At 45.8% G+C, this 20,910-nt stretch overlaps 1 protein-coding gene across 3 annotated transcripts in view; it reads left to right on the top strand.

Moving 5' to 3' along the window:
• col6a3 (collagen, type VI, alpha 3) overlaps positions 1 to 20,910 on the top strand; it is a 246,465-nt gene that overhangs the window by 11,619 nt on the left and 213,936 nt on the right. For all 3 annotated transcript variants that reach the window (XM_055637667.1, XM_055637668.1, XM_055637670.1), the window contains exon 2: positions 16,533 to 16,642. In XM_055637667.1, coding sequence (XP_055493642.1) covers positions 16,561 to 16,642 — 82 coding nt within the window. In that variant the 5' untranslated portion in view covers positions 16,533 to 16,560. The remainder of the gene's footprint in view (positions 1 to 16,532; positions 16,643 to 20,910) is intronic.

A 20,910-nucleotide genomic window follows, 5' to 3' on the forward strand; every position in this document is an offset into this window, starting at 1 on the left:
AAATTAAGACTTCTTGTCAATATTCACCAATGAAAATTAATGGGAGATAGTGAGTTCAGAGAGAGGTACGTTAATATTCTACAGCATGTCAGGGTGGCGCGGTGGTGCAGCGGTACTGCTTTACTGTGCTTACAGCGCCAGAGACCCGGGTTCGATCCCGACTGATCTTTTAACAATGGTCAATTCTACATTTTCCTTGATCTCCATTCTCTTGGCCCTGATTTCACACCTTACACTTCCTTATCTATACACCTTAATCTATATACTGCCCTCTCCCCTGACCAGTTTGCAGAAAGGCCTCGACCCGAAACGTCACCCACTCCTTCTCTCCAGAGATGCTGCCTGTCCCGCTGAGTTACTCCAGCATTTTGTGTCTATCTTCGATTTAAACCAGCATCTGCAGTTCTTTCCTACACAATTCATTTTAAATTACTCAGAACCCTCTACATAGCAGTCAAGGATAAGAGGCTTATTCTTTCTTATATTAAGCTCAATTGCATTGGATCTGCTCCCCAACTGAGTCTCTCTACCTGCAGTTCCTATCACCTGCCTAAAGCTCCCGAGAACAAATGTGGTGGGGAAATCAAACTGAACCTTTGTAGCTGCCAGTATAGTGTGAGAGGCACAACACAGCCACAGTGGCGAGGAGATCTCGGACAGCGCCCTGTCCCCAGAAAGGGGTGACCCTTTGACTACCACCCAAACCTCTGAGCTGCTGTTTCAGCATCAGGCAGCATTATGTGGATACTGTGTGGAAGAAACTGCAGATGCTGGTTTAAACTGAAGATAGGCACAAAAAGCTGGAGTAACTCAGCGGTACAGGCAGCATCTATGGAGAGAAGGAATGGGTGACTTTTCGAGTCTGGTGAAAGGTCTCAACCCGAAACGTTACCCATTCCTTCTCTCCAGAGATGCTGCCTGTCCCTCTGAGTTACTCCAGCTTAAAGTGCCTGGTATGTTGACACTGCTGGATCTGCAAATTGTGTGTGGATGTGCTAATTGTGGACGTAGCCCAGACCATCACACAAACCAACCTCCCTTTTGTTGACTCCATTTATACCTCACGCTGCCTCGGCAAGGCCAGCAACATAATCAAGGACGAGTTGCACCCCGGCCACTCCCTCTTCTCCCCTCTCCCATCAGGCAAAAGGTACAGAAGTGTGAAAACGCACACCTCCAGATTCAGGGACAGTTTTTTCCCAGCTGCTATCAGGCAACTGAATCATCCTACCACAACCAAAGAGCAGTGCTGAACTACTATCTACCTCATTAGAGACCCTCGGATTATCCTTGACCAAACTTTGCAGTCTTTACCTTGCACTAAACATTATTCCATTATCATGTATCTATACACTGCAAATGGCTCGATTGTAATCATGTATTGTCTTTCTGCTGACTGGATAGCACGCAACAAAAGCCTTTCACTGTACCTCGATACACGTGACAATAAACTTAACTGAACTGGATAGTTTGATGTGAGGAGGCTCCATGTTTAACCTTGTATTCGGAAGCAAGCTGGCCAGATAATTGGAGTTGTGGCGGAAGAAGAATTTGTAGTTAGGATTGTTCTTTGGATAGTTTTGAATAGGGATGGCTCTAAATGTTGGGGGATGGTACTTAATAGGGGCAAAGCAGATTACAATGACATGGAGATAAAGTGGGTAGATTGGGAGTAGTTGTTAGTGGGTAACTCCACAGAGGACATGTGGGAGATGTTCGAAGGCCAGTTGATCAAAGCGCAGGATCAGCATGTTCCAGTAAGGAGGACTGATTGTGGATGATCTGCCATGATCACACATCGAATGGCCGAATGGCCTACTCATGCACCTATTGTCTATTGTCTATTGAGGAGGGGTAAGGACGGCAAGGTAAGGGAACCGTGGATGACCAAGGTGGTTGTACACTTGGTCAGGAAGAGAAAGGAAGCGTATGACAGGTTTCAGAAGGTGACATCTGATGGGGGATAATGAGGAATATGAAGTGAGAAGTAAAGATTTCAAGCGGGTGATTAGAAGGGCGAGGAAGAGCCATGAAATGTCATTGGTGAGTCGGATTAAGGAAAATCGCAAGACTTTTATACATACATTACAAATAAGAGGGTGACCAGGGAGAAGGTAGGTCTGCTCAAAGATATAGGGGTGAATCTGTGCTTGAAGTCAGAGGATGCAGGTGAGGTATGAAATTAGTGCCTTGCTTCTGTATTCACCAAAGGGAAGGATTTGGAGGACAGCGAGATCAGTGTGGAGAGTACTGATATGCTAGGGCTGTTTGAGATCGAGAAAGAGATGGTGCTGAGGCTCTTGAAGAGCATTAGTCCTCAGGGCCTGATAGGATCTATCCCTTGTTATTGAGGGAGGCAAGAGAGGAGATTGCCTAGATGCCTTGATGAGGATCTTTGTTTCTTCTCTTGCCACAGGCGAGGTCCCGGGGGACTGGTGAGTGTAAAATGTTGTTTCTTTGTTTAAGAAAGGAAGTTGAAAGAATCCAGGAAACTCTAGGCCAATGAACCTCATGTCTGTGGTGTGGAAACTGTTGGGTCGAGTTCTTTCAGATAGGATTTACTATGTAGATAGGGTTTACTAAATTTCCTAATGTGATACAGCAGACAGTCGGAACCTAGCGGGCATAGCAGTAACGTTAGTGGAGGAAAGTCTAATGGAGATGTGTGAAGCAAAGTTTTAATCAGGCAATGGTGGGAGCCTGGAACACACTGTCAGAGTTTATGGTGGAGGCCGGTACAATAGTGGTGAGTAAGAAGCTTTTGGATAGGCACATGGAAGTCCAAGGCATAGAGAGATGTGAATCATATTCAGGTTGATGAGGTCAGTTTCACTTGCCATTATATTTGGCAGAATGGGGCGACTGGGCTTGTATACTCTGGAATTTAGAAGGATGGGAGTGATTAGAATATAAGATTACTAGACTAAGTGGGACCTGTTGGGTCCCATGTTCACATGGGAGGGCTGGTCCCCCGACGCAATATTCCACCTCTCCGCCAATTCCAATATTGGTGGCCAGTGGGGAGGTATGGGGTGGCTTTCTGGAGCGCTGGTATGGGTATTGTGGGCTGAAGGGACTGGTCACCAGAGGGTTAGTATGGACATTGTGGGCCAAATGGATTCTTGGGGTGGCAGCTCAGTCCCTCAAGCTTGATGTGCTGGCAGCTCACTAACGGCTGGTGGGCTGGCAGTTGACATGGCTATTCCTTGAAATTCCATTTCAAGCAGAGTGCAAGGCCACCAAATTCAAGTGCAGTTTCATACCACTTCAAGCAGAGTGTAAGGCCACCAAATTCAAGTGCAGTTTCATACCACTTCAAGCAGGATGCAAGGCCACCAAATTGAAGTGCATTTTTTTACCACTTCAAGCAGGATGCAAGGCCACCAAATTCAGGTGCAGTTTCCCACCACTTCAAGCAGGGTGCAAGGCCACCAAATTCAAGTGCAGTTTCATACCATTTCAAGCAGGGTGCAAGGCCACCAAATTCAGGTGCAGTTTCCCACCACTTCAAGCAGGGTGCAAGGCCACCAAATTCAGGTGCAGTTTCCCACCACTTCAAGCAGGGTGCAAGGCCACCAAATTCAATGCAGTTTCATACCATTTCAAGCAGGGTGCAAGGCCACCAAATTCAAATGCAGATTCATACCATTTCAAGCAGGGCGAAACCACCATAAAACCACCATAAAACCACACAAAACACCACATAAACACCACACTCACAGTTCAGTAGACATTCAGTGTGTTCAGTTGATTCACAACTTAAGGGGTTGGACAGGCTAGATGCAGGAAGATTGTTCCCGATGTTGGGGAAGTCCAGGACAAGGGGTCACAGCTTAAGGATAAAGGGGAAATCCTTTTAAAACCGAGATGAGAAGAACTTTTTTCACGCAGAGAGTGGTGAATCTCTGGAACTCTCTGCCACAGAGGGTAGTTGAGGCCAGTTCATTGGCTATATTTAAGAGGGAGATAGATGTGGCCCTTGTGGCTAAGGGGATCAGGGGGTATGGAGAGAAGGCAGGTACGGGATACTGAGTTGGATGATCAGCCATGATCATATTGAATGGCGGTGCAGGCTCGAAGGGCCGAATGGCCTACTCCTGCACCTAATTTCTATGTTTCTATGTTTCTAACTCAGTCGTGACCTCTCCCTCCCCATCATGCAGAGACTGAGACGCACCCACACTTCCGGGTTTTATAATCCCTCCTCGCTCCCACCGGAAAAGGTGTGGGCTTCATTGCGTGATTGACAGGAGAGAGATTCTCAACATTTTTTAAACACTAATAACACTTTTATTTTTAATTAATGGGAAGAATCCTCTGCATCTGATGAGCGGAGGGGGACTGAGTAAGATGGCCAAAAATCACAGCCATAAGTGGTAGCGTTTTATCCAACATCAATATACAGTGCAAACAGGAAGTTGTCAAGTTTAGACTTCCAATCATTCACAATGCTTTTACTTCAACCCAACCCCTATCAACCCCACCGAGTGTGGACTCGGCGACAGTTTCACACAACGCTTCCACTCGGTCCACCAAGGCATACTGCAAGGGTTCCCAACCTGGGGTAGGTTTACCCCCAGGGGCTAGATTTTTCCTACCCAGGGGTAAGTTTGTTGATTCTGGATTTGTACATTTTTTTCTCATTGACTGAATGTGTTTGGTTCTGGTTTACCGGTATCTGTTCATTATTAGTTGTTCATAAATAAGTGCAAGAACATTATTATGTGCTATTAAATTTGCCTGGGGTAAATGGGATGAAAAAGGTTGGGGACCCCCGGCCTGCTGGATCTCCCGGTTGCTGACGATTTAACTCTCCTTCCCATTCCCACGCTGACCTTTCTTTCCTGGGCCTCCTCCATTGCCAGAGTGAGACCACATGCAAGCTGGAGGAGCAGCGCCTCATATTCCGCTTGGGTAGCTTACACCCCAATGATAGGAACATTAAATTCTCCAATTTTTTTGGTAACCACTAACAAGCCCTAAAGGGCCTCTCCCACGAGCATGCGACTCCATGCGGCAAGCGCGACCTGACATGGTCGCTTGTGCCGTACGGCCTCGCGGGGCCGGTCCCACTTCCATCGCCGGAGCCGTATGGAGTTGCGCGGAGCTGGTCGCAACATCGCACGGGGCTCTGAAAAACTGACCGTGTTCAAAAATTCCGCGCGATAACGGTCTGCCGGCACGCAGCCGCCTCGGCGCCATACGCACCGCCGCGAAGGGCATATGCAGCGTCTCGACACCGGACGCAGCGTCTTGACGCCGTATGCTATGCGCAAACTTCCCGCGGTCTTCGCTCGAACTTCACGTCACTCGACCTCCGCGCGGCCCCCCGCTTCCGGTTTGGTCGCGCTTGCCGCATGCAGGTCGCATGCTCGTGGGACAGGCCCCTTACGCACCCTCCCCTTCCATTCTCTCTCCCCCTCCCTGGAGCCCCACCTGGATTCACAGCTATTTCTTCCCCCCCCCACCTTCCTCCCCTCCCCCCTTCCTCTGTCTTCACAATTTACAACTCTTCGACCCGTTCCTCTCACAACATCTATTCTAATCTCTGGCCCCTGTCAATAAAACCCCTCTGCCTTTGTCCACCTATTACCCACCATGCTTTGCCCAGCCTCTACCCTATTTTACCTATTTCAGTTTTCTTCCCACTCCCCCCCCTTTCCCACCCCTACATAATCAGTCTAACAATGGGTCCTAACCCAAAACATCACCTCTCCATGGACACACACAAAAAGCTGGAGTAACTCAGCGGCTCAGCTATGGAGAAAAGGAATAGGTGATGTTTCACGTCGAGACCCTTCCTCAGACACCTATCCAGGGATTCTGCTGGTCCTGTTGATTTACTCCTGCGCTTCCTGTCCTTTTGTGTGTGTAAGCCAGCACCTGCAGTTCCTTGTTTCTCCATCTGTGTTGCCTTGTTCTTCACCGCCCTTCAGGCCACGAGCCCCGGGTCTGACTGGCAGGGGTTTAGGCCAGCCGATGCCTCACCGCAGTGCAGGGAATTCCCAGCAAGGCTGTGCTCCGCTGGCGGATCCTGCCTGGAGCCCAGTGGGATAGGAGTGTGACAGGTGCAGCTGCCCTGGCTGCTCAGCACGGTCTTGGATACATCGAGGGCCCTCGAAAATCCGGAGATTACTTCCATGTGTGTGGCTGAATGCCTTAGATTTCCTTCAGAGCTGCCAGGCACAGCGAGCATTGCTTGGCCCAATGCACAAAGAGACTGTTACAGATGAATTAATTTAACAAACCTCAGGGCAAAACGATCAACCTTATTCTTCTATTATGATCAATTCCCCATTTTTTAAATAGGTAAGCAGCGAAAGACAATTGGACAACAAAAGACAATAAATAGAACATTTGGCCAAGACATAAACATTTGATTTTGGGTTTAGGTTTGAGATACAGCGTGGAAACAGGCCCTCCAGCCCACGCTGGGTCCACGCCGACCAGCGATCCCCAAGCACTATCCCACACACACTAGGGACAATTTACAATTGATACCAAAGCCAATTACCCTACAAATCTGTACGTCTTTGCAGTGTGGGAGGAAACCGGAGCACCCGGGGAAAACCCACGCGGTCACGGGGAGAACGTACAAACTATGTACAGACAGCACCCGTAGTCGGGATTGAACCCGGGTCTCTGGCGCAGTAAGGCAACAACTCTACCACTGCACCACTGTGCCGCCCCTGACTTGTTTATCTTTTAAAAAAAAAAGTTTTTTAGCTACTTTCTAAATGTAATTGATCAATGTATCATGGGTGGAGTGGTGGTGGAATTACAGCGTCGGATTCGGTCGTGACCATGGGTGCTGTCTGTACGGAGTTTGTACGCTCTCCTGTGACTACGTGGGTTTTCTCCAGGTGCTCCGGTTTCCTTTCCAACTTCAAAGACATGCAGGTTGATTGGGTTGGGTAAAAAACTGCAAATTGTTGCTAGTGTGTAGGATAGTGGTAGTGTGTGGGGATGTTTGGTTAGTGTAGGCTCGGTGGTCCGAAGGGCCCATATCCACGCTGTATCTATACACCACGTAACCACTATCACTTATACTATACCATACGTACCTTACATATCAAAAATATATTCTTGTTTGATTTGATTGTGCAATACTTAACACATAGGAACATACATTGTGTGAATTGGATTGTTTGCTGTAGGACTTGGTGAGTTTGAGGACAAATCAGGATTGCACCATTTTGACATTGCCAGGAAATTGGATTGCATCTTTTGCAATGAGTCCTAACATTGTTGCGTATACTACGGGAGTTAGTTCCGGTCTCCCTCACAATGTATGCATTTGGTTAAAAATGAGTGCGAGAATGTTCGCACAATTGCACAAAGGCGCTTTGAATTATCACCCAGTTGTGTCCAGATGGGGCAGCACAAATTTTCACCGCATCATTTTACAGCACTCTTTGAAGTTTGTCGATACTTAAAGCACAGTTCCAATGCCACCCAGACACCAATAGTACACAGCCGGCCAAGGGGAGGGGGGAAGGTTGTAGGGGAGAGTAACTCTTTAGTATCATCCAGTTCTGTGCATATTACTGCTGAGTCAGCTAACCTCGTCTGCTCCATATGCAGCCACACTTTTGCTAACTGAGGTTCTTCACGGAGTCCAATGTAAAATTAATTACGGACATACAATTGTGAGCAGGAGTAGGCCACTCAGACTTTCAAGTCCCATTAGTTATATTCTCTAGATAACACCCGTTGTTTGTGTGGGCTTTGACGGACAAATTTAGTAAAGGCATGCTGTCTCAAATGCGTATGCACATGAACAGCATCTCATATTCCGCCTGGGGACCTTGCGTCCGGATGGCATTAACATTGAATTCTCCCAATTTTGCTAGCCCTTGCTGTCTCCTCCCACCCTCCTATCCACCCGCCCTCGGGCTCCTCCTCCTCCCCTTTTCCTTCCTTCTCCACCCCACCCTCCATCAGTCTGAAGAAGGGTTTCGGCCCGAAACGTCGCCCATTTCCTTCGCTCCATAGATGCTGCTGCACCCGCTGAGTTTCTCCAGCAATTTTGTGTACCTTTTAGTAAAGGCATGTATGAGTTATGGAGCTGCCGTGTGAAATTCCTAATGTAATCAGAGTGGCTCTTTAAATGGTACCAAATGACTGTTCTACATGTACTACTACATATTTGTGTCTCTTCAGCAAAAGTAATTTTTAAGAAATGAGAATCCCAATTCATGTGGCAAGGGGCTGGAATACTATGCAACGATTGGCATTGAAGATAGACACAAAATGCTGGAGTAACTCAGTGGGACAGGCAACATCTCTGGAGAGAAGGAATGGGTGATGTTTTGGGTCAAGACCCTTCTTCAAACTAGAGTCAAGGGCGAGGGAGTCTGGAGATATGGAAGGGTAAGGTGTGAAAACGACAGATCAAAGCAGATGGTGATATGGAAATGGAGAATGGTTTATTGTTAGTGGAGGGGAAGGTGACAAAGAGGCATACAATCAGGGAAATTAATCAGGAGGACAGTGAAACTAGTCGGATAACTAGGGCGGGGAGGGACAAGGAGAGAGGGAAAGCAATGGTTACTTGAAGTTAGAGAAATCAAAATTCATACCGCTGGGTTCGAAGCAGTCCTGATTGTTTGCATCCTTGTTACATTCCCTTCAGCTAACAATGAACCATTCTACATATCCTTATCAGCATCTGCTTTGATCTGCCATTCTCACACCTTGCCCCTCCATATCTCTAGACCCTCTCCCCTGACTCTCAGTCTGAAGAAGGGTATCGACCCGAAACGTCACCCATTCCTTCACCCCAGAGGTGCTGCCTGTCCTGCTGAGTTACTCCAGCTTTTTGCGACAATCTTCGGAGTAAACGAGCATCTGCAGTTCTTTCCTACAAAACGATTGCACTGTTAGTTCTGCCAGTGGGGAAACATTAGCTACATTAACATGAATTGTAACTTGAAGGGCCTGGCCTAATTTTCAGATGGCTGCAATTTCACATGGAAATTGCCACTGACATGATTTACTCTGGTAAAATTGACTTTGGATCAGGTAGTGCTTAAAAGTACAGTGCAGTGCAGTCTAATTTTAGTTCAGTTTAGTTTATTGTCACTGAGGTACAGTGAAAAGCTTTGTTAGGTGCTGTCCAGTCAGCAGAAAGACAATACATGATTACAATTAATCCATTTACCATGTATAGATACATGATAAGGGAATAATGTTTAGTGCAAGGTAATGCCAGCATGTAATTTCTTGGCATGTAAATTCAAAAACTCTCTCTCAGTGAAGAATGTGAAGAAGGCAACTATTTGCTGTTCACAATGGCACTACTTGCGAATAATGGATATTATGGGGAAAAAAACCCATATTAGCCCTTTTTGCAGACAGTTGTTCAGAATTGTTCAGTTTGATTTCAGTTTCTTGAAAATCCGATTTTTGCCATTGCATTCATCGTGACTTACAAATAAAATACTCCTTTTTGCAAAAGAGAAAAATATTGGCCACATGTGGCCTCCGTTTAATATAGAACAGATCTTTCACGAAGGTTAACAATGCATTTTTGGTGGAATACTTGGCACAATTTTCCCATTAAAACTGCTGAGTACGTCACTTGTAAATGCTGCTGAGCAAGAGAAATGGTTTTGAAGCCAATCTGGTCGAGGCTTCGTTGTGTGGGACCGGCAATCTTTCGACATCAGTTTTTAATACATTTATGGTTATGAAAATAATGTTCATGTATTTATGGAAGCATATAATTCAAACCATGTGCCATTTTAGTGAGGCAAAGAGACAGAACTCACGGAATGGGAAGGCCAGATTTTATGCACATTTTCACTAACTCGATTTCTGCCGAGTTGGCAGTTGTGCGAAATTAGATTACATATGTAAATGTTTTCTTGGCCAAGCAAATAAAAAAGATACAGTTCAAAGACAGTGAGACTTCCTCCTTGAATATTGCATGTGAATTTATAAGGGACTTTGAATCCAAGTCAATGATGTGAGCTGGAAAAAGCAAATGATTTCAACACTGAGCTTCGGAGTACTACGCCCTTTCTCTCTCTGCACCCAGCTGTATGCAGGGAACAAGCATTAAAATGGTTCATAAAACCAATTCACAGGTCTGAAGAAGGGTCTCGACACGAGATGCCACCCATTCCTACCCTCCAGAGATGCTGCCTGTCCCGCTGAGTTACTCCAACACTTTGTCTACAGTTACCAATCAATTTCAATCCCGCGTATTTGCACTCCTTCAACGAACTTCACGGTGTCAAGGAAAGAGCATTCACGTCGCGACCCTGTTTCCACCAATCTTTCCACCACCACCACGCACAAGAAGCACAAGTAGTGCAAGACAGACACCATTGTATGCAGATGTCGAGAAGTGTGTTCAGCTCAGGCTGATCAATTTCAAATCTTGTGATGTGGACTCGATCAGAAGAAGAACAAGCTTCACACATTTTCACACAGAGAGTGGTGAATCTCTGGAACTCTCTGCCACAGAGGGTAGTTGAGGCCAGTTCATTGGCTATATTTAAGAGGGAGTTAGATGTGGCCCTTGTGGCTAAGGGGATCAGGGGGTATGGAGAGAAGGCAGGTACGGGATACTGAGTTGGATGATCAGCCATGATCATATTGAATGGCGGTGCAGGCTCGAAGGGCCGAATGGCCTACTCCTGCACCTAATTTCTATGTTTCTATGTTTCTATACCCACTGAAACTCCGGCTATGAGTACTTCCAAACTTTAGAATCCCCATGCAATCAGATCGACTTGCACTGGCGACTACATTCGTCCATCTAATTCATGGTCACTCAGTGAAATAACAATTCCCACCATTCCTCCCTCTCCCATCGGGCAAAAGGTATAGAAGTGTGAAATCGCACACCTCCAGATCCAGGCACAGTTTCTTCCCAGCTGTTATCAGGCAACTGAATTGAATTTAATTGCATACATTTTATTAGCCAAGTATGTAACATACAAGGAATTTGCCTTGGTGCTTTGCTCGCAAGTAACAACATGATACACAGTAGACAATTAAAAATAAAACTAAAAATAAAAATATTTTCACACAGAGAGTGGTGAATCTCTGGAATTCTCTGCCACAGAGGGTAGTTGAGGCCAGTTCATTGGCTATATTTAAGAGGGAGTTAGATGTGGCCCTTGTGGCTAAGGGGATCAGGGGGTATGGAGAGAAGGCAGGTACGGGATACTGAGTTGGATGATCAGCCATGATCATATTGAATGGCGGTGCAGGCTCGAAGGGCCGAATGGCCTACTCCTGCACCTAATTTCTATGTTTCTATGTTTCTATGTTTAAAACATTATAAATTAAACATGTGAAGAATGTAATTTCCAGGCATGTAAAATACCAGAGCAAAAGGAGGCTACATACTTTTGGCTGTTGAGTACAGCGAAAAAAAAAACTGTTTTTATGTCTGGCTGTGGCAGCTTTGACAGTCCGGAGTCGTCTTCCACAGGGAAGTGATTCAACGAGTTTGTGGTCAAGGTGAGAGGGGTCAGAGATGATCTTACCCGCTTTTTCACCCAGAGAGTTCTGAATTTGTGGAATTCTCTGCCACAGAAGGCAGTAGAGGCCAATTCACTGGATTAATTTTAAAAATAGTGAGATAGAGCTCTGGGGGTTAGCGGAATCAAAGGGATATGGGGAGAAGGCAGGCACGGGTTACTGATTGTGAATGATCAGCCATGATCACAATGAATGGCGGTGCTGGCTCGAAGGGCTGAATGGCCTCCGCCTGCACCTATTTTCTATGTTTCTAAAAGTCACTATCATATCTCCCTCCACCACCATCCAGCAATGCAGTCCAGGCATGAGGCATCTTCTGTGTATAAAAAAACTACCTTGCACATCTCCTCCTAACTTTGTCCCTCTGAACTTGAAGCTGTGACCTCCAATCTTTGATATTTCCACTCTGAGAAAAGGCTTCTGACTGACTGTCATGTATATTCCTCTCATAATTTCATACACTTACATCAGGTCTCCCCTCAAGCTCCAGCAATGCAGAGAAAACAATCCGAGTTTGTCCAACCTCTCAGTAGCTATCCAGCCAACATTCTGGTGAACCCCTACATCCTATCCAAAGTCTCCACATCATTCCTGTAATAGGGTGGCCAGGACAGCACAACGATACTCCAAATGCAACCTAACCAAAATCTTTTAGAGCTGCACCAGTTTAGTTTTGTTTAGTTTATTGTCATATGTATCAAGGTACATTGAAAAGCTTTTTTGTTGCGTGCTATCCAGTCATCTGAAAGACTACATGATTATAATCAAACCGTCCACAGTGTACAGATACAGGACAAAGGCTATAACGTTTGGTGCAAGATAAAGTCCAGTAACATCCGATTAAATAGAGTCTGAGGGTCTCCAATGAGGTAGATGGTCGACAATAGACAATAGACAATAGACAATAGACAATAGACAATAGGTGCAGGAGTAGGCCATTCGGCCCTTCAACCCAGCACCACCATTCAATGTGATCATGGCTGATCATCCCCAATCAGCACCCGTTCCTGCCTGTCTGAAGAAGGGTTTCGGCCCGAAACGTTGCCTATTTCCTTCGCTCCATAGATGCTGCTGCACCCGCTGAGTTTCTCCAGCTTTTTTGTGTACCTTCGATTCTCCAGCATCTGCAGTTCCTTCTTAAACCCCGTTCCTGCTTTCTCCCCGTACCCACTGACTCCGCTATCTTTAAGAGCCCTATCTAGCTCTCTCTTGAAAGCATTCAGAGAACTATCCTATGGCTCAGGACTGCTCTATAGTTGGTGATAGGATGGTTCCTTTGCCTGACAACAGCTGGGAAGATACTGTCCCTGAATCTGAGGTGTGTGTTTTCACATTTCTGTACCTCTTGCATGTTGGGAGAGGGGAGAAGAGGATGTGGCTGGAGTGAGACTCGTCCTTGATTATGCCGCTGGCCTTGCCGAGGCAGCGTGAAGTGTAGATGGAGTCAATGAAAGGGAGGTTGGTTTGTGTGATGGTCTGGGCTGCGTCCACAATTCTCTGCAATTTCTTGCGGTCTTGGGATTGAGCCGTTCCCAAATCGTACTGTGATGCATCCTGATAAAATGCTTTAAACGGCGCATCTATAAAGTAGATGAGAGTTGTTGGGGATATGCCGCACCATCCAAACCTTCTAAAGAAGTAGAGGCATTGGTGTGCTTTCTTGGCCATTGCTTCGATACGGCTGGTCCAGGACATGTTGCTGGTGATATTTACTCCAGGGAATTTCTACTTCAGCACCATTGGTAAAGAATTCCACAGATTCACCAACCTCTGACTAACGAAATTCCTCCTCATCTTCCTAAAAGAACGTCCTTTAATTCGGAGACTATGATCTCTAGTCCAAGACTCTCCCACTAGTGGAAACATCCTTTGTATAGAATAGCCCTTGTATCGAATTGTAAGCTAAGTGTTTGTGATTCTTGAACAAGAACTCCTAGATTACTCTGCATTTCATTCATTTGTAGGTCATTTCCTTTTAGATAATTTATCAGTCTTGTTATTTCTTTTAGCAAACTGCCTGATTTCACACTTTCCCTCATTAAAATCCATGTGCCTGTTTTTCTCTCACCCACTCAATCTATCTACTTCCTTTTGTGGAGTTACAATATTCTCATCACAACTTGGCAGCTTGCCCTTCCTCCCTTTTCATGTCTCCAACAAACATTGAGTAATTGAGCACCAAGAACTGATGCCTGGGATTCTCCACATCCTTTCAATCTGTAATATACACATGTATTGTAATTTCAATCTCTACTAACGCACTTACTCCATAACCTGACCATCAACCTTGTTCACTCATCCAATCAATCATTTATTGAGACCGTATAGTGAACGCTGCTAAACAATTCCTCCCTTACTTCTCTGGGTTGCATGTGCACAGGGCAGCACAACAGTGCAGCGGTAGAGTTGCTGCCCTACAGCGAATGTAGCCCGGAGACCCGGGTTTGATCCCGACTACGGGTGCTGTCTGTACGGAGTTTGTACCTTCTCCCCGTGAGCGCGTGGGTTTTCTCTAAAATCTTCAGTTTCCTCTCACACTCCAAAGACATGCAGGTATGTAGGTAAATTGGCTTGGTAAATGTAAAAAAAAATTGTCCAAAGTGTGTGTAGGATAGTGTTAAACATAGAAACATAGAAATTAGGTGCAGGAGTAGGCCATTCGGCCCTTCGAGCCTGCACCGCCATTCAATATGATCATGGCTGATCATCCAACTCAGTATCCCGTACCTGCCTTCTCTCCATACCCCCTGATCCCCTTAGCCACAATGGCCACATCTAACTCCCTCTTAAATATAGCCAATGAACTGGCCTCAACTACCCTCTGTGGCAGAGAGTTCCAGAGATTCACCACTCTCTGTGTGAAAAAAGTTCTTCTCATCTCAGTTTTAATGTGCGGGGATCACTATTTGGCGCGGACTCGGGCCGAAGGGCCTGTTTCCGCGCTGTATCTCTGAACTAAACTAAACTAAAAACCTTTTCGAAGAACAAATATCATAAAGTTGAGGCAGATAATATGAATAGACAATAGACAATAGACAATAGGTGCAGGAGTAGGCCATTCGGCCCTTCGAGCCAGGACCACCATTCAATGTGATCATGGCTGATCATCCCCAATCAAGAACCCGTTCCTGCCTTTTCCCCATGTTTCCCCTCACAAAGGCATTTATAGTGGTACAAGGATAGGATGGGCGTGGAAAGATATGGGCCAAACCCTGGCAGGTGGGACTGGTGTAGTTGAGGCAGTTTGGTCGGTAGGGTCGAGATGGGCCGAAGGGCCTGTTTCCATGCTGTTTCATTCTATCTCCCGCTGACTCGAGATGGAAACATTATTTATGGATTCCCCTGTAAATAATCAAAAAAAAAACGAGCAAATTGGTGAAATACGATTTGCCACGTTGACTAGATTTGATTAGATTCGGCTTCTTAAATTATTAGCCATTTCTTAGTTTATTGAATCTAGCATCTTGCCAACAACAGATCTTAAATTAACTGGTGTATGTTTCCAGCCTATTGAATTTCCTCTGGGGTTCCACTGGCTCCACCTCTTCCTTTCTTCTCCCCTCCACCCACCCTCCCTCACATCAGTCTGAAGAAGGGTTTCAGCCCGAAACGTTGCCTACTTCCTTCGCTCCATAGATGCTGCCTCACCCGCTGAGTTTCTCCAGCATTTTTGTCTACCTTCGATTTTCATTCATGGAGATACATGGTCCAAATTGTGCTTGGTTAATTTAAGTGAATGTAATTTAAGAATTAATGCTAAATTTAATTATGTCAACATTGAACTGCTGAATGAGGTCTTGCAATTATGTGACGAAATTCCAGAATATTTTGCAGCCACCGTGTGACCTTCAACTGAAGTACGAAAAGCTAATCACATTTTAATGCTGGAAACAAAGCAAATTAATTAGTGCCCCCCATGAACAACACAATTGATATTAACTGGATAATCTGTGTGTTTGTTGACGTTGGAACTGGATAAAGTTTTGAGTCAGAACATAAGGAACAACTCTCTTCCTTCAGACAGGATTTAAAAAAATAGTGCAAACAAGGCGACTTAGTTTTAATAATATTTCAACATGAGAATATGCTCAATGGTCTTTGGCAACTTACACTTAACTTTTCTTATCACTCTTTCCCAGTTCTGGTGTGGGATCATTGATCCTTAGAAACATAGACACATGGGAAATGAGTGCAGGAGTAGGACATTCGGCCCTTCGAGCCATTCAATATGATCATGGCGGATCATCCAAACTCAGTACCCCGTTCCAGCCTTTTCCCCATATCCCCTGATTCCAGGAGCCCTAAGAGCTAAATCTAACTCTCTCTTGAAAACATCCAGTGAATTGGCCTCCACTGCCTTCTGTGCCAGAGAATTCCACAGATTCACAACTCTCTGGGTGAAAAGGCTTTTCCTCATCTCAGTCCCAAATGGCCCACCGCTTATTTTTAAACTGTGACCCCTGGTTCTGAACTTCCCCAACAATGGGAACATTTTTCCTGCATTTAGCCTGTCCATCCCTTATAGCCCTGTCCCACGGTACAAGTTCATTCCAAGAGCTCTCCCGAGTTTAAAAAAAATCAAACTCGTGGTAAGCGCGGAGAATGAATGTAGCGGGTACCTCAGAACTCGGGGACGTCTCTTAACGGCAATGGCAGGTACTCGGGAAGACTCGCTAACAGCAGGTAAGCACGGGAACACGCATGAAGATTTTTCAACATGTTGAAAAATGTCCACAAGAGCCCTGAATACTGACGAACGGCCATTACCGTAAATATCGCCTAGTTTGAATCAGGGCAAACTCGGGAGAACTCTTGGAATGAACTCGTACTGTGGGACAGGGCTATTAAGAATTGTATATGTTTCTATAAGATCCCCTCTCATCCATCTAATTTCCAGTGAATACAAGTCCAGTCGACCCGTTCTTTCATCTGAAATACTACCTCCCTTCCCCTTTCCACAGGTACTGCCTGACTGACTGCAGTGTTTCCAGTGTTTTCTGTTTTTATTAGAGTTAATATTTTGTCTATTCCAGGTGGCGCAGCCAATTGTTTGACCCAACAATGAAGATGCACACCTCAATCACCTCGCTAGCTACATATGTTCTGGTCCTCTCCATCTTTGTCACTGATTCCCATCAGCAAGGTAAGCCATTCATTGCTGCATATGAGTTGTTACTAATTCTGAACTGAGCTGTTCATGGCTAAAAAACCCCAATTTCAAATACTTAGATAATGAATAGCATCCAATTTCACAAGGCAACTTGAAATAGTTTCTAAATATATCATGTGATATATACTGACAGTTCTGTGCCATCCCAAAATGACATTCAAATAGAAAGTGCAAGTTTGTATGTTGAACGTTATACTTCTGCTCGCTTGCTTGTGTGTCAGACGACGCATAGCTCGCTGTTGGCTTCCTTCGTTGTCCAACTTGTTGACAGAATTGTTTAACGTTGAATTCTCCCAATTTTGCTAGCCCTTGCTGTCTCCCCCCCTTCCTTAACCCTCGAGCTGTCTCCTCCCATCCCCCCGCCCTCGGGCTCCTCCTCCTCCCTTTTTCCTTCCTTCTCCCCCCAACCCCCCATCAGTCTGAAGAAGGGTTTCGTCCCGAAACGTCGCCTATTTCCTTCGCTCCATAGATGCTGCTGCACCCGCTGAGTTTCTCCAGCAATTTTGTGTACCTTCGATCTTCCAGCATCTGCAGTTCCTTCTTGAACAACATGTTGACAGAATTAGTTGCACGACGTGTCACTGAGTGCATCGTGTTGTCATTTCAGGGGATGGCCACGAGGAGTCTTCTGTCTTGATCCCCATACTTCTGCTGAGGTGCTTATATTCACAGTCATATTGTCCCAATTCTATGCATCCATTCCTTCTTCTCAGCATCAGATTTCTAATATCATACTCCTTAGCCAAACAATGTCATTTCAATTGAAGATTGCAGCACTCCAGTTGGATTAAAACTGAAGAGTATTCGAGTGGAGTCAAATTCATCCGCCAGAGAGTGCTGGTGGTTGATCTCACTTGGGCAGGAGCAGAGGGCTTGAGCTAGCAATCTTGAATTGGAACGACAAACCAGAAATAAACTACTGTGTAAGAAGGTGCTGCAGGTGGTAGTTTAAACCAAAGATAGACACAACAAGCTGGAGTTAGTCAGCAGGACAGGCAGCATCTCTGGAGAGAAGGAATGGGTAACGTTTTGGGACGAAGGGTCTCGACCCGAAACGTCACCCATTGCTTCTCTCCAGAGATGCTGCCTGTCCCGCTAGGTTACTCCAGCATTCTGTGTCTATCTTCAGATAGAAATTACTAATGCATATTATTCTGCTGTACATTCAGGGGCCTGTAATATACACTGTCTGTGACTGTGTGCCAATAAAACACTGGATAAAGCTTTGGAAGTGTGTATTAATTGGCACACAACATCAATGAGCATTAGGGTTTAACATCTGAGATCTATCAGCATGAGCAAAACCAAGTCCCGTCCTTAGCACAGGAGAAGAGATGCAGAGAAGTTATAGCTCAAATGAAAAACTAACATTCTATGTGTCTAGTGTTTTCATGACTTCAGCAAGTTTAACTTTTTACAATAATTGAAGCACTTTCTCTAGTTGTGGACCTGCCTGTAATGTAGGAAATTATGCAGAAAGTCTGGACCCAACCCTAATAACAATGTGAGAACTACCAGATCACCCTGTTGTTAATAACATGGACTACACAATGGCAGCAACAATGAGGCATTTGGAAGTGAAAATGGCCCACTCTCGATCTGCACAGCCATTGCAACTGGTGGTAAACCTGAACATTGTGATCATCACCATTCCCATTGTGTTAGAGTCATAGAGTGATACAGTGTGGAAACAGGCCATTCAGCCCAACTTGCCCACACAGGCCAACATGTCCCAGCTACACTGGTCCCACCTGCCTGCGCTTGGCCCATATCCCTCCAAACCTGTTCCCAAACTGAGTGTCTGTGAGCTTAGGGTTCCTTATGTTTCGCTGGGTTGGAGTTCTATAAAGATTAATTATTTGCAATTTTGGTTCCTCCTTTCCTCCAATCCTTGACATGTAGTAACTTCTGAATGTAACTGTTTAACAGCAACTGCACATTCTGCTTCCTCAGCCTTTCAGTGACCTTTCCCTTGCAATATCTTGCCCTTCCTTCTACATTTACGTCTTTGTTCTATGTTCGAAGGTCCACTTGATCAGGCTTTTAGTCATAAAGTCATGGATTTATGCAGCAGAGAAACAGACATTTTGCACCCACACCCCCTCCACGGTCCATACTGATCATCACACCTGAAGAACGGTCTTGAACTGAAACATTGCCTATGAGTCTGAAGAAAGGTCTTGACCCGAAACGTTACCTATTTCCTTCGCTCCATAGATGCTGCCTCGCCCGCTGAGTTTCTCCAGCATTTTTGTCTACCTTCGCTTTTCCAGCATCTGCAGTTCCTTCTTAAACATCACACCTATCCATCTCTGTTGTGTCCGATAAATCACTGGATTCAGATAACAGTTTTGATTCACCCCGTAATTTATTACACTACCAAATAAAGCACATACACTCACATATCCTCGAATATCCCCGAACGCACTCGCAAACCCCGAGTACACAGCAGTGCACACCGCAAGATGTTTCTATGTACACTCAAGTAAACCCGCACGCACTAGCAAACTCATCAGAGCACGCCACAGGATGTTATGCTCAAGGTCACGTCAAGGCACAAGGCTGAGGTTCTCTCATCGAACGGGGGCCCAACACCATCCTTTATGGCATTTCTCATCAGAGCAGACTGCCCCCTCCACTGTTCCCTCCACTGCCCCCTCCCTGAGCCAATGATAAGCCACCCTTACCTGCAACGTTTCTGCGCTACTAGCTGTAGGGGGGACGGGTGGTCTAACCAACTATTGCTGTTGTTTTGCTCGCCTCACCCAGACATTGTCAGACATTGTTTGGGAACATCTACTCAAACATTGCTGCGTTTTGTTCACCAACGCAGCCTTTCCCATGGTATGATCACAGGTACGAGGAGATAACGGTTCTGGGAACCTTGTTTTCATAGACCGTGGAATGTAGTGCTGCTAATTTTAGCTGACAACTCCATTTCACATTTTAGCTGAAATTGTCAGTGACACTACAATCTCCTAGAATCGTAGAGCCATGGAGCATACAGTACAGAAAGAGGCCCTTCGGCCCAACTTCTCCATGCTGACCATAATGGTCCATCTACGCTAGTACCACATGCCCACGTCTGGCCCATATCCACTAAACCTTTCCTTTCTATGGACCTGTCCAAACGTCTTTTAAATGTTGTTATAATACTTGCCTCACCAGCCTCCTCTGCCAGCCCGTGTCATATACCCACCACCCTCTGCCTGAATACATTGCCCATCAGTTACATATTAAATCGTTCCCACTTCACCTAAAACCGATGTCCTTTGGCTCTGGATTCCCGTACTCTAGGTGAAAGACTCGGTGCATTCACCCTATCTTTTCCCCTCATGATTTTATACACCTCTATAAGATCAACCCACAACCTCCTGCGTTTCAAGAAATAAAGTCCTAGCCTGCTCATCCTCTTCCTGCAGTTCAAGCCCTTGTGTCCTGGCGACATCCTCGTAAATCTTCTCTGACTCTTTCCAGCTTAAAAACTCCCTTCCTGTAGCATGGGGATCAAAATCTGAACACAATACCCCAAATGTGGCCTCATCAACTTTCTGTACGACTGTAACATAACATTCCAACTTTTATACTCAATACCCTGACTGTTGCTGGCCAATGTACCAAAGGCCTCCTTGACCACTCTATTGACCAGTGACAACACATTCAAGGAACTTATTCCCTGTTCGACCTACTCCCATTGCTCTCTAACACTCCCCTGGGCCCTGCGAAGGTCCCAAAATACAACACCTACAATACAATACAATACAATACAATACAATTTATTTGTCATTTGAACCCCATTCAGGTTCAAACAAAATGTTGTTTCTGCAGTCATACACACAAAAAAGAACCACGACACAACACAATTTACACAAACATCCATCACAGCGCATCTCCTCCTCGCTGTGATGGAAGGCAAAGACTTATCTCTCCCCTGCACTTCCCATTCCCCTCCCGATGTCAGAGTCAAAGTCAAAGCCCCCGGCGGGCGATGGTAATTGTCCCGCGGCCATTAACGCCGCGCCGGGTGATGCAAGGCCACGCTCCGGGTCTTGGTGTTGGAGCCCCCGGCCGGTGCTAGCAAAGTCCCGCAGCCATTCCAAGCCACGCGGGGCGATGATGTAAGGCCCCACTTCAGGTACTCTTCAGATCCGCAACTTGGGCTGGTGAAGTCGCCGTTGCGGAAGCCCTGAAAAGCGGTCTCCCAGCAGGGACCCGCGGGCTCCCGGTGTTCCTGTCTGCCA

The sequence above is a fragment of the Leucoraja erinacea genome, chromosome 7 (assembly GCF_028641065.1).
Source record: "Leucoraja erinacea ecotype New England chromosome 7, Leri_hhj_1, whole genome shotgun sequence".
In the NCBI taxonomy this organism is placed as follows: domain Eukaryota; kingdom Metazoa; phylum Chordata; class Chondrichthyes; order Rajiformes; family Rajidae; genus Leucoraja; species Leucoraja erinaceus.